Raw genomic sequence first — 14,145 nt, forward strand, 5'->3', positions numbered from 1 at the left:
CTGTGGGGACCTAGGTGGCTCCCCTCACTTCCAGGTTTGGGACACGTTGCATTCCTTTCCGGCATGAGCCAGAAGCCTCAGTTCTCTTTTCTGTAAATGAAAGAGCTTTGGAAAGAGGAAGAGAAGAGGCCAGGACTGCCGGGTGTGGAATAGAGTAGTGGTGGTGGGGTAACAGAGGAGGGGCTTTGTTTTTTCTCACTGTGCTGAGTAAGAGAACAGAGGTTCAGATGGTCAAAAAGCTAGCAACCCAATCCAGAAAGAGGAGAGCTATGTAGAACACTGCTGGCATTCAAAGATGTATTCAAGTAAAACTCAAATGTGAGTAGATTATGGTGGGGAGAGAAGCAAATCTACATGCAGTTTTGGGGGTGTGTGGGAGTATAGGACTTCCCCTTAGACCTAGGGGAATGTGGTCAGAGGCAGCTCCTTTAAACTTTTTTTTTTTTTTGTAGAGACAGAGTCTCACTGTACCGCCCTCGGGTAGAGTGCCGTGGTGTCACACAGCTCACAGCAACCTCCAACTCCTGGGCTTAGGCGATTCTCTTGCCTCAGCCTCCCAAGCAGCTGGGACTACAGGCGCCAAGCACAATGCCAGGCTATTTTTTTGTTGCAGTTTGGCCGGGGCTGGGTTTGAACCCACCACCCTCGGCATATGGGGCCGGCCCCCTACTCACTGAGCCACAGGCACCGCCAGCTTCTTTAAACTTAAAAGGACCAACGGTGGTGGGTTCAAACACGGCCTTGGCCAAACTCCAACAAAAAATAGCCAGGCATTGTGGTGGGCACCTGTAGTCCCAGCTACTCGAAAGGCTCAGGCAAGAGAATGGCCTAAGCCCAAGAGCTGGAGGTTGCTGTGAGCTGTGATGCCACAGCAGTCTACCCAGGTGACAAAGTTAGACTCTGTCTCAAAAAAATAAATTAAAAAAAAAAAAGAAGAGCCAGCTGAGACCTACCTTAAGTTTGCAATGGTTAATTGTCCTCTTCTTGGAAGACTCAGCACTGGCTGGCTACCCCCAGAAAAGCTGGAGTCTTTTTACTGGAAACATCAGGCCCATGAACTCAGTTAGCAAACGTCTCTACTCCTGACTCCTCTGAGCTTACTATCAGGCCTTGGGTTGAGGAAGAGTAGTAATTTGCCAGGCTAAAGCCCCCATTCCTTGATATTACAGCAGGGCCAGAGACATAAAGCAGGGCACACAGGTGACTTCCTGCTATTATGGAAGCCTACATCCATCCTGGGTCCCATGGCCAATGCTAGTTACAAATTCTGAGGCTGGGGGGCTCTTCTACAAAGCATAACAAATAAAAGGGCCTATGGGGCAGTGCCTGTGGCTCAGTCGGTAAGGCGCCGGCCCCATATACCAAGGGTGGCAGGTTCAAACCCGGCCCTGGCCAAACTGCAACCAAAAAATAGCCGGGCGTTGTGGCAGGCACCTGTAGTCCCAGCTACTCGGGAGGCTGAGGCAAGAGAATCACTTAAGCCCAGGAGTTGGAGGTTGCTGTGAGCTGTGTGAGGCCACGGCACTATACAGAGGGCCATAAAGTGAGACTCTTTCTCTACAAAAAAAAAAAGGGCCTATGGCCAAAAAACTCCCTACATCCCCAGCCATACCTCAAACAGTAGCCAACCACACTATGAGTTTGGCAAGTTTTTTTATTAACATATAATATAATTAATAAAAAATAATATCCACTCTGGCTCTCTCCTCCACTGCAAAGGGAAGAGTGGTAAGGAGGGGCTGACGCTGCTCACCCCTGGGCATTCGGACAAGCCTTGCCTCCAGGGCACCCCTCTACACGCTGCTCTCCAACAGGCTCTGACATCCATACAAATGGTTCAAAGTTACAAGTGCTTTAGGCCCTCCCTTGAGCTCCCCCAGGTCCACCCCTTGTGCAGAATACAGAAGCAACCTGCACAAACCCCTTGCTTTTTCTCATTCTTGGAATTCTTCGTTCATGCTAGAAAGAGGGTCTGGGGGCAAAGTGTAGAGTCTCTACTGGCCAGGGGGAAGGGAGGAAAGGGACTGTGATGGAGGACAGGGCCAAGAAAAGGGATGGTGATGAAGTCCCTCACTGGAGCCGGTCACTGCGGAATGAATCCTCCACTGCAGGGTCAGGCAGCAGGGCACAGGGGTCACTCAGCATGTTGAGCCCTTCTAGGCCCAGCGGCTCCATGTGCAGCTCGTCTTCTAGCCCCAGCCCCAGTTCCAACCCAGCTGTGGACACCTCAAAGCCAGGCACTCCGGCCAGGGCCGCTGCGATCTCCTTAGAGAAACCTGGAGAGGAGTCTTCTGTGGATAGAAGAGATGGGTGAGGATCATATCCCCTACAAACTCTTCTGAGACACCTTAATATTCCAGCTGTGTCCCTCCTTCCTTCTGTTCTCCATCTCCACCCATACCCCCTCACCTGTGAGGATGATGTTAGGCCCTGAGCCATGTCGAGAACAATGGGTCAAATTCTGGTGGTTGAGGGTGTGGGGATCCTGGGGGCCACCTACTGGACCTTCTCCCCCTGAAAATCCAGGCCCTTCGGAAAAGCCAGAGGGATCCAGCACCAGGCTGGCTGATGGGCTCTCCATGCCGAACTGCTCCAGCTACAGACACACAGACCTTGAGAAAGTGGGCTTTGGAACAGGCGTTCCTGCTTGGACCTGCCTCACCCTGCTAACACATCCCCTTTACCAAGCAATCTTCATCCACCTCAGGCACAGAGGCAATGACAGAGGGAGGCAGCAGCAAGCAGAGCGACAAAAGCAAGCACGGGGCCCGAAGTAGGTGTGGGCACCGTACCTGCTGGGCCAGAGCATGTGCATGCCAGGAAGAGAACGGGTCAAGGCAGCAGTCATCAAAGAGCAAGCTGAGCAGAAATAGAGGGGCAGGAGTAGGGGTCAAACACAGGAAGAGAGGAACCCCAAGCTGGCAGTGCTATGTTACTTGGGGAAGGGGAGCTCTCCCTCCACCTAGATCTCCCAATTCAGAGAGTACCAGAGATACACTCAGGCCCCCTTGACCCACTCTCATCCTCTCCCCTGCTTCTGAGTAGGAGCCTTAGTACTCACGTTCCCCAGGCTGAAGTCATTCATTGGTCGGTGGTAAGACTGCTGCCTGTGCCCACTGGGCCCAGGTGTGTATAATGTTGCGTAGTGCGGCTGTCTGCCTGGGGGCTGGCCACCTGAGAGCTGCACTGAGCAGGCCTGAGAGGACAGCCCTTGCTGCTGTAGAGGCTTTGGGGTGGGTGGCTGGGTGGGCAGAACCAGACTTGGGGAGGTATAGGGGTAAGGGGGCAGCCGCTGGTCAGTGGGCAGTTTACTGGTGTCCAGGGGGACGCCCTGAAAAGAAGGAGAAAGGGGGAAGCTTACCCCTTCACTGTGCCCCTCAGGAAGAACTTAGTCACGGCTTCCCACTCTCTTATGCTTTAACTATCCTCAATTTCAATATTCCCACAGGGTTGAGTATAGTTGCTCAAAAATGCACATCAGAATGAAAGTGTAACTGAGTAAGGCTAATACACTGGCAAATTTGAATTCACTCTAGAAGGAAACCATTCTTTCACTTTGGTACTTGAACTACTGATACATCTCACAAGTGATTGATAACACCACAGTGAAGTTGAGACCCGCTATTCCAGAGCCTGGAAGAGGCCAGAGGTAGCAGGAGATGAAGAAAGGGAAAGGAGAAAAGGAGGAAGGGAAGTTATGCTCACTCCACACCCCAAGAGCTGAGCCCTTGCTGGCCTGGCCTCAGTTTTTCCTACAGGAGAGGGGACCTGGGTAAAGATGGAACACAGAACACACATTCCAGGGAATAGCAATGGAGGACGAGAGAGTTAGGAAAAGAAGAGCATTAGGGTAAAAGAAGAGGGAGCAGAGATAGCAAAAAGGAATAATGGATAGGGAAGGAGGAAAAAGCTGAGAATTTTAGCATTAAGGAAAAAAACCTTTTAAAGTAAGAGTTTTGAGTTCTGGTCCCAACTCTCCACTTGCTGTGTAAACTTGCTAAAGTGACACTCCCTCTGGGCCTAAATTTTCTAATCTGTAGAATGAAGGGACTGGGTTTCCTAAACTGAAATTCTCTTAACTCTGAATTCTATGAAAGAAGTGGAAGAAATGGGAGAGGGGAAGATGAGATGAGGCAAAGAAAAGATCCGAGACAGGAAAAAAGGGAAAGATTAAGCTACTATTTATCTAGCACATAACTGAGCTAGGGATGGTGCTCAATACTTTATCTATTTACTTATTTATTGAGACAGTCTCACATGGCATGATAGCTCACAGCAACCTCAGACTATTGGGCTTGAGGAATCTTCTTGCCTCAGCCTCCAGAGTAGCTGGGACTACAGGCGCCCCCTACTCTTTTTCTTTTTTTTTTTTTTGAGACGGAGTCTCATTGTCACCCTTGGTAGACTGCTATGGTGTCATAGCTCACAGCAACCTCATTCTTGGGCTTAAGCGATTCTCTTGCCTCAGCCTCCCAAGTAGCTAGGACTACAGGCGCCTGCCACAACGCCCGGGTATTTTTTTTTTTGGTAGTGGTTGTCATTGTTGTTTGGCAGGCTCGGGCTGGATTTGAACCCGCCAGCTCCAGTGTATGTGGCTGGCACCCTAGCTGCTGAGCTACATGTGCAGAGTCCTGTTTTTCCAATTTTAGTAGGGATAGGATGTCGAAATGATGAGCTCAAGCAATCCACCTACCTTCGCCTCTTGGACTGTAGGATTATAGGTCTGACTTACCACGCTTGGCCTCAGTACTTTATGTATGTTATTTGATCCTTACATAACTATCATTATTCTATAAATGAGGATACCGAGGCTTATAGAAGTTAAATAACTTGTCCAAAGAGACTGCTAGTAAGAGGCAGAGCCAGGATTTGAATCCAAAAAACTTAATCCCAGGGTTTGCACTCTTAAGTAAGAAGAGATAAGATGGATAAAAGATGGGGCAGGTGGAAAACAGAGGACTGGTAGGGAATGGATGAGACAAGCAGTGCAGGATGTAAGGAGAAGTATTTGAGGAAAGAAGGGAGAGAACAAGGCAAGAGAAGAGAAAGGGGAAGGGAGACAGACATGTAGGGGAGGCAGCCATGCATACCTGAGTGATGGAAGACAAGGTGGGTGACATTGTTGGCGAAAACTGTTTGGGCAGCTGCTGTTGGGACCTTCTGGCGTCGGCTGGGCCCGTGGGCAAACTCAGGGGGCTGAGGGGCACACGGCGGTGGCGGGGAGAGGCCCCAGGGGTAGAAGCTGGGTAAGGGGGGGCACCCAGAACAGGGGATGAAGTAGAGGAGGAGGAGGAAAGGGCAGGGGCACTGAGTGAGGGATGGCCCAGGGAGGAAGTGGGCAGTGCATGGCGGGCCAAGGAGGAGGCTGGCAGTGAGGGATGGCTGTGGGAACCCTGGAGCTGGGGCTGGGGACTGCTCAGAGAAGCCTGGAGATTGGGATTGCTTAGGGAGGACTGCAGGGATGGGTGGCTGAGAGGTGAGTGAAGTCCTGCGGGTACAGACAAAAACCAGAGACGCCAATATTACTGATGGTAACTTGTCCCCCTTCCACCCAGAATGGGCAGCAGTGACCAGACTATGAAACTGGCAACACAATGTCCTTCCTACTTTGTCCCTGACAGTGAGATTGGTACTGCCCACTTGAGGGCTGCCCTCCATCTTCTTTCTAGGAAAAGTCACATCTACCAGATCTCACTGGTTAAGAACTAGTTAGGGACCTTAGGGTGCAGAGGTGACAGCTAGGGCTAATATGGGCAATCACAAGAGGATCTCAGATACTCAAGCCTCCCTCCCTTTCATCCCTCTAACCAAGCAACACCCAGGGTGCACATGGCCAGGACAGCCACTCACCTGGTACATCATAGCCTGGGCCCAGGCCCAGGCCTCCGCTGATGCCCAGGTAGGTCATGGTGTGAGTCAAATTAGACGTACTGTTGCCCCCACTCAGGCTAGGGTAAGCTGTCTCTTCAGGGTCCAGGGGGGTGGGTAGCGGTGGGGGAAAGTGCAGATTGGTGAGGTCAGGTAGGGAGCCCCCCGTGTTCATAGCAGGTGGGAGGACAGGCACATTGGCAGGCTGGTCAGGAGATGGAAAGATGCTAACAGAAGAAGAGAAAAAAGCATGGGAGGAGGCCATGGTCAAAGAATAACAGAGATCAGTCTCCTACATCTGCCTCTCCCACCTCTCAGCCAGTCTCAATAGGGTACTTACTTAATTCCAGGGACTTCACAGGACCGAGGTCGGGAGGAAGATGAGGACAGCTGAGGGAGAATGCAGAAAATGAAAACAGTGCTCTGTGGAAAACCCTGCAAGTCTTGCCCCATAGAGAGGGTATACCACAGGGATAGTGGGCAGTACCCAGTGGCCCATGCCTACCTTCTTAGGATCCCATGGTTTCAGCAAATGCTTGTCATCTAGCAAGTTCTCCTCAATAGCAGGGACTTGAAAGAGAAAGACTGGTGATAGGGAGTGTGGACAAGGAGCCAGTAAAGCAAACAGGAAGCAAAGGCAGGTGGGAAGGAGTCCTGCTCCTCGAACCTACACAAAATCTCCAACAACAACCCAGAAAGACTTCGGCCTTCACTACCTACAAGTGGTGAAGGACACATACCTTTGGAGTCCATTTCACCATCCAGAAAACCTGCAGAAGATACAGTGGTGTTGAGTGTAGTGCCTTCTTACCTACCTTCTTCAAAGCAAAGCTCCATGGTTACTTCTAACCTTGGGACATGGCCACTTACCCCCACGTCGGCTGGGCAGGATGCTGGAAGTTGTGGGGACTGGATAAGTGTCCTGAGGACTGGGGTTCATCACGCTTGTATGAAGGGCAGAGTCAGAGCTTGTCCTGTGCAGGGAGCAGAAATGAGCTGGTACCAGTAATAGTTTTCTAGTTCCCAGGGGAAACACTACCTGGACTAGAACAGGGTGGGGATGAGGGAAGAGCCCCTAAAGGTTCTGCAAACAAAGATAAGGAAGATGTGGTCCAAAGAAGGCAAAGGCCATCACCTGTTAAGTGCAGATGGTAGTCGAAACAACTGCCCCTTCTCTGCAGAGAAATTCCCCCAGGGCACTGTCCTGGATTGGAGAAACAAAGCCATGAAGAGAAGAGCTGGCAGTGGACAAGAACAGTGGGCATGGGGGCTGGAAAATGTAGGGCAGCCAAGGTGGAAGTGAATGAAGAGGGCCAGGCACCCAGGATCATGCCTCTTCCTTTTTGGTTCCTTCTGTGGATCTCCTCCCCCAATCTCAAGAGATTTTGAAATATCTCAACTTCTCTCTGTTAAGACAAACTGAATGGGACTCCTATAGCCAGCAACTCTGCTAGGTATGCGTTTCAGAAGTGAGATGGACAAGGAGAGGAGTTCAGAAGTCTAAGACTATATATCTGGCACCCACCCTTGATATTACGTAGAAGGCAGCCATTTTCACCCGCTACCCTGCCCTTTCCCTCCCCGTCACACACACCCACCCTGGCTACAGCTCCCATTGGTCCTGCTCTGGCTGGACTAGAAGGCTTGGCCGCTCACTCATGTCAACATGGCCAAGACTGGACTCTGACCCACCTACTCCACCTGCCCCCACCCCTTCCAGCCCTGCTACTATAGGAGGCACTATTGAAACTCTAGCCCAGTAATCCCAGCCCCAACTCAAGTTCCTTCTAGAAACATATCAGAGGGTGGGCATGAGATTCTGCCTGCTCTGGACACTTACTTACCTTCTCCAGCTGGACTCTGGAGGAGGAGATAAGTAAGCAGGACTATAAGGAGAGCTGTCAATGTGAATAGCACCAGTTAAGGAAAATGGTGGAGAGGACCTAGAGCAGGTGGAGACCGACAAGAATAATAAAGGCAGCAAATGAGTTGCTTCAAGAAATATACACCTTTCTCTTCTACAAGGACCAACAATGGAACAGAAGGGAATCAAGCCTAATGGTGCAAGAAAAATATAGGAGAATGTCTGGATAGGGACTGGGAGAGAGAGGTCTGTAGGTCTCTGAGATCGAAAGAAACCTAAGAACAGAGATGTGAGGAGGAGGGACCACACCTTTTAGCAGACTTATCAGAGAGGCCTGGTTCTGCAAACAAAGAGCAAGCTGAAGTAAGAACACTCAGAGCCAGTCTGAACCAGCTAGAGATAGAGCACACAGTCTTAGGAGCAACAACTCCCTATCACAGGAACCAGCCCTTTACTGGGAAGCTGGTAAAAGAGAGCTCCTGGAGAAGGATACGACTGGATAACCCTTAAAGTCCCTGAGTCCCCATCCCACCACCCACCAGACCAGACCCCCCAAATCTTCTGTGAAGGATATATGGCGAGGGTAACGGCGGAGAGGGGACACCATTCTGCGGGCATCTCGCTGCACCCGTTCCACCAGCCCATGGTGCCGCGTGTTCCTTGATGAATCCAAAGGCGAGTGGAGCGGGCTCTGCCAAACCCGACAGGTAAAGGGAGCAGCCTAAGAACCTCAACCCCACCCGACCCCACCACCCACCCCCGCCTCAGCTGGTGTCTACTTACCTGGAACTCAGCCACGCTGCAGCCAATCTGGTTGACATTGGGCAGAGAACCACCATAATGGGAGCTCCTTGTGTATGCCAGCCGTAATTTTTGGGCCTGTAACTGAGAAATGAGGGACAAATGGGAATGTCACAGAAGGTATGAGCACTGTTCCCTTTAGCCATCCTTACCATCTTTGTCACCAGAACATGCTGGTGCTTTTAAGAAGCTTGTCACGCCAAAAAAAAAAAAAAGAAAGAAAGAAAGAAACTTGCCAGGCTAGGAGGCCAAGACAGGTGGATTACCTGAGCTCACAGGTTCAAGACCAGCCTGAGGAAGAGTGAGACCCCATCTCTAAAAATAGCCAGGCTTTGTGGCGGGTGCTGGGGAGCCTGAAGCAAGAAAATTGCTTGAGTGCAAGAGTTAGAGGTTGCTGTGAGCTATGATGCCACGGCAGTCTACTGAGGGTGACAAAGTGAGACTCTTTCTCAAAAAAGAAAAGAAACTTGACATTGGCCAAGTGCAGTGGTTCATACCTATAATCCCAGCACTCTGTCTGGGAGGCCAAGAGTTTGAGACCAGCCTGGATAGTCAGACTATGTCTCTACAGAAAAAAAAAAAATTTTTTTTTAAGAGACAAAGTCTCACTTTGTTGGTCGCGGTAGAATGCCGTGGCGTCACAGCTCACAGCAACCTCCAGCTCTTGGGTTTAGGGGATTCTCTTGCCTCAGCTTCCTGAGCAGCTGGGACTACAGGCAGCCGCCACAACACCCGGCTACAGAAAAAGTGTTTAAATAAAAGAAAAAAGAAACCTATAATCCTAACACTTGGGGAGGCTGAGGCAGGTAGACTACTTAAGCTCAGAAGTCCAAGACCAGCCTGAGCAAGAACAAGATCCATCTTTACTAAGAATTAAAAAAGCACGGTGCCTATGGCTTAAGGAGTAGGGCACCGGCCCCATATACCAGAGGTGGTGGGTTCAAATACGGCCCCAACCAAAAACTGCAAAAAAATAAATAAATAAAATTAAAATAAGTTAAATTAAAATTAAAAGAAACCTAGTGGGGCATTGTGATGGATGCCTGTAGTTCCAGCTACTTGGGGGCCTGAGGCAAGAGGATCACTTCAGCTCAAGCGTTTGAGATTGCTGTGAGCTATGATGATGCCAGGGCACTCTACCCAGGGTGACAGAATGAGACTCTGTCTCAAAAAAAACAAAGGGGGGGGGCAGCACCTGTGGCTCAAAGTGATTAGGGCGCTGGCCCCATATACAGGAGGTGGTGGGTTCAAACCCGGCCCTGGCCAAAAAAAAAACTGCAAAAAAGGGCGGCGCCTGTGGCTCAGTCAGTAAGGCACCGGCCCCATATACCAAGGGTGACGGGTTCAAACCCAGCCCTGGCTGAACTGCAAACCAAAAAATAGCTGGGCGTTGTGGCGGGCCCCTGTAGTCCCAGCTATTCGGGAGGCTGAGGCAAGAGAATCGCTTAAGCCCAGGAGTTGGAGGTTGCTGTGAGCTGTGTGATGCCACGGCACTCTACCGAGGCCATAAAGTGAGACTCTGTCTCTACAAAAAAAAAAAATCTACCAGAAAAAAAAAATCTAGTGCTAAGGAAAAGTTCCACAGAAAGCAGTTTCTAACAATCCATCCTAATAACCCTTCTGCAAGTTGCCCTTATCCATGCTATCACTACTGACTGACATTAATTACCCTGCTAGGCAAAGCCTGACACTGCTCAGGGCTGTTTCAGTAGTCTACTGGCATTAGTCAAGTTAGAGTCCCTAAGGGGCTGCCAGGAGACACCCCCTACCAGGCTAGTCACAGGGAAGGTACCTATTAGGCACTTCTGCTTTCCTTTCCAGATGCATCCAGAACTAATTGGGACACAAGGGAAGGCCAGAAGTAGATGTTACACAGCCATTCCTGCCAGCCTCTTTCCTTCCTACTCTAAAAGTACAGCCCTTTGGGCTCTGTCACTTGCCCAGCCTCCGGAAGGCTACGCAAAGCCTGTACTCCTGAACTAGAACATCCAAGGAATAATGGGTTTCCCAGCTAGAAAAGTTGGCTAATGGCTCAGCGCCCGTAGCACAGTGGTCACAGCGCCAGCCACATACAGTGAGGCAGGTGGGTTTGAGTCTGGCTGCGGGCTGCTAAACAACGACAACTGCAACAACAACAACAAAAAAAATAGCTGGGCATTGTGGCGGATGCCTATAGTCCCAGCTACTTGGGAGGTTGAGGTAAGAGAATCGCTTAAGCCCAAGAGTTTGAAGTTGCTGTGAGCTGTGATGCCTATCAAGGGCAACACAGTGAGACTCTGTCTCAAAAAAAAAAAAAAAAGAAAGAAAAGAAAAGTTGGCCAAAACCAAGGGGTATTCTTCTACTGAATCCAAGCCTGGAGAAAGGTGGGACCTACTCTGACCTGGGCCAGAACCATCTTTCTAGCCTCATCCCCACTTTGAAGAAGTATGTCTGGCACAGAAGTAAGACATCACAACCCTGAGTCTGGCATGGGGTTTGGTCTGTCTATAGATCTCGTGTCTCTCTGTGAGAGGTGAACATCTACTTCCAAGGCTAAGCCACTGACATCAGCCAAAAAACCAGACCCCAGGCAAGGCCATTAGGAGAAGGGAGGCTGAAAAGGGATAAGTTCTTTCTTTCTTTCCTATATATTTTTTGAGACACAGTCTCAAATTGTCACCCTGGGTAGAGTACTGTGGCATCACAGCTCACAGCAACCTCCAACTCTTGGGCTTAAGCAAGTCTCTTGCTCCAGCCTCCTAAGTAGCTGGGACCACAGGCGCCCACCACAATGCCCAGCTATTTTTGTTGTTGTTATTATTATTGCAGTTGTCATTGTTGTTTTAGCTGGCCCAGGCTGGATTCGAACGCGCCAACTGGGTGTATGTGGCAGGTGCCCTACCCACTGAGGTACAGGCGCCACCAAGAGGGATAAGTTCTAAGAGCTCCAAGGGTCATGCTGTTGTACATAAGTTGACATCAGAACTAACTTTCTCTTCCAAAGAGTTCAGGGGGCACTATACTGACCTCTGGGCCACCTGAAAATCTCTATTAACGGCTTGGCACCCGTAACACAGTGGTTATGGTGCCAGCCACATACACTGAGGATGGTGGATTCAAACCTGGCCCAAGCCAGCTAAACAACAATGACAACTGCAACAAAAAAATAGCCAGGTGCTGTGGTAGGCACCTGTAGTCCCAGCTACTTGGGAGGCTGATGCAAGAGAATCACTTAAGCCCAAGAGTTTGAGGTTGCTGTGATGCCACAGCACTCTACCGAGGGTGACATAGTAAGATTGTCTCAAAAAAAAAAAAAAAAAAGAAAGAAAGAAAGAAAAGAAAAGAAATCTCTGTTAACATATATTTCAACTTAGTCTAAGTGTTACAGGCCCATAGTCCATACCTGCCTCTAATGAACTCTCCCACCAGGCAGTCAACAGGTTCGGCCCAAGTCTAGTTCTAGACTCTGGGGTCCCCACATCTTGGCCATGTACCCCCCACTAGACTTTTCTGTGTAGCAGAGAAATTCACCAGCAGAAGCAAGGTGGAGGGGTACTACACAGATAGACGCCCTAGCTTTGAGCTTCCCACAGACTTTGTACTAAAAGCCCTAACATCCAACCATGCCTCTGCTAGATTCACAGTCAAGAGAGCAAGGCCTCAAGCTGTTAGCTGGAAATCAGCCTCTTTCTCATCGTATCTTTGTCCCCAGCATTACCACAAGCTCCTAAAAGGCAGCAGTCAAGTCAGTAATTACACCATAATCCTGTGATGCTTAGAGCAGACTACTGCAGTCCAGCATGTGAGAGCGCACATGTTGCCCCCACTCCAGATCTGCCTCCCTACCTAACTTTCTCTGTTCTGATTCCCACAAACTGGGGCACATGGTCCCTAGAGACTCAAAAGGGAAAATACACAAGATGACTAACAGAGTCAAGGGAGATACACACAAAAATACAATCAGCTGGAGTCAGTCATGGACGGATGCCATCAAAATCACACCAGGACAAAGAGTATTGAAATGTGGTATTTATGTTCCACCATCTCCCCTTAAATTATTTTTTTCTCTTTGCCATAAGGGATCACTGCAGTATCCTCATCTGCCGTTTTAGAATAAAGTGTCCCTAAATTAGCACTGCACACCAGGTGGATGAATTTCCACTCCTTGCTCTCACTGACATCCAGGCCTGGGAAGCAATAAGCCAACACCAGAGAGGCTTCAGAAACCTGTTAGGAGCCTGAAAGTTTTCAGGAACTTCCTAGGAATGAATATTCCCTACACGTAGAAGACCCTAAAAGGTACCCCATACACTGACCTGGAAAGCAGTCACCTCCCTAGAAAGCTCAGCAAACCACTGAGTTCCACACAACCTAGTGCCAAACAGTTACTCAGCTTTGAGATTCAAACACCCACCTCTCCTCCAAGGCGGCCAGGGCAAAACACCAAGCAGTGGACCTCACCTTCATTCACATCAGGAAACCACAAGAAGTATGTGAAAAAGGAAGCAAAGGGACGGGACGCAAAAGGGGACTTCCTGCCCCACTATACCCAGCGCCACTTGTTCAAACCACTCAAGGGGTTCTTTCCTGGAGGTACCAAAGCACCGATATAGCACAACAGGGCAGAGGCCCCAGCTCGGAAAAGACCACACACTCAGCGAAACCAGACTAGACACAAGCAGACCATCCCCCCAACCCATAAGCCAATAGGGGGGTTGCTTCGGTAGGTGTCGGAGCGGCCTCCTTCAGGGATGCACACCTACCCGCCTCCGACCTGCGACGGACTCCAGGGGGCCATGCCCCCTCTCTGCCTATTTCTGCCTCGCATACTCCGCCCCAGTCACTTTCACACTCCCAACCTCCCTAGTTTTTCCATCTCCCCCAGCAAAATTCGTCTTCCTGCTTCATGGCCCTCAACTGGGCTGCCCAGACGGCGGTGCCCACGGCCCCAGCCCGGGCCCCGTTCCGCCTCCAGCGCAGCGGCTCCCGCCCCCGCCCCGCCTCTCCGTAACCGCTGAGCTCCGCTCCCGCTCCCCGGCGAGGCCCCTCACCCGGGTGGAGCCGATGTCCATCATCACCTCCTCGAAGGCCGCCGTCTCCTCGGCCTGACGCTGCTTCTGTAGCGCGATCTTCTCACTAAATTTGCGCGGATTGGAAGCTGAAGTCGTGGCCGAGCCAGGCCCATTCGCCCCCGACGTCGCCATCTTCCTCTCCCGTCCCTCCCCGCCACCCTCGCAGTACAAGCCACGGCCTCCGCGGCGGGCTCCAGCCCGGCTCCTCCAGCCGTAGCCGCCGCCGCCGCCTCAGCCCCACCACGAACCCGGCGCAGCCTAGCCCTGACCTGTTGCGCGCGGGGGCTGCCGGGAGCTGTAGTTTGTTTACGTGACTCCTTCACGCCTCCAGCCTCGCAGTGCTGAGAGGAAATGGACTCTACTTCCCAGCAGCCCCGTCGACTCTGGGCTTTGGGGGATTGGCCCTAGCCTCTCAGCTACTCCCTGCGAACAGCAAGCTGGGAAGAGTAGTTCGTAATTAATTCCGAGCCTACCAACCGGGAGAGGAAAGGAAGAAGGGGTGGAGACAAAGAGGGAAGAAGGAAGAGACAAAAGGAGGAAAACTGTTCATCTTCAGGGAA

General features: G+C 50.8%; 1 protein-coding gene across 7 annotated transcripts; it reads right to left on the reverse strand.

Annotated features, from left to right (window-relative positions):
• Window positions 1-1,646: 1,646 nt before the first annotated feature.
• CRTC2 (CREB regulated transcription coactivator 2) lies at window positions 1,647-14,128 on the reverse strand. Of its 7 annotated transcripts, none has more exons than XM_053592468.1 (14): window positions 13,565-14,128; window positions 8,516-8,617; window positions 8,305-8,423; window positions 7,713-7,772; window positions 7,004-7,072; window positions 6,739-6,842; window positions 6,609-6,638; window positions 6,374-6,438; window positions 6,209-6,258; window positions 5,851-6,095; window positions 5,091-5,488; window positions 3,062-3,331; window positions 2,410-2,596; window positions 1,647-2,291 (listed from the first exon to the last, which is right to left on the reverse strand). In XM_053592468.1, exons 1-14 carry the CDS (start codon window positions 13,715-13,717, stop codon window positions 2,071-2,073), a joined length of 2,073 nt encoding a protein of 690 aa, XP_053448443.1. In that variant the 5' UTR covers window positions 13,718-14,128; the 3' UTR covers window positions 1,647-2,070. The 7 variants fall into 7 exon arrangements, with proteins under 7 accessions (XP_053448443.1, XP_053448442.1, XP_053448441.1 ...); XM_053592467.1 differs by having other exon boundaries at window positions 1,647-2,288; window positions 7,713-7,811; window positions 8,272-8,423; XM_053592466.1 differs by having other exon boundaries at window positions 7,713-7,811; window positions 8,272-8,423.
• Between the last annotated feature and the right edge of the window lie 17 nt (window positions 14,129-14,145).

Source organism: Nycticebus coucang, chromosome 5 (genome assembly GCF_027406575.1).
Source record: "Nycticebus coucang isolate mNycCou1 chromosome 5, mNycCou1.pri, whole genome shotgun sequence".
Classification (NCBI taxonomy): domain Eukaryota; kingdom Metazoa; phylum Chordata; class Mammalia; order Primates; family Lorisidae; genus Nycticebus; species Nycticebus coucang.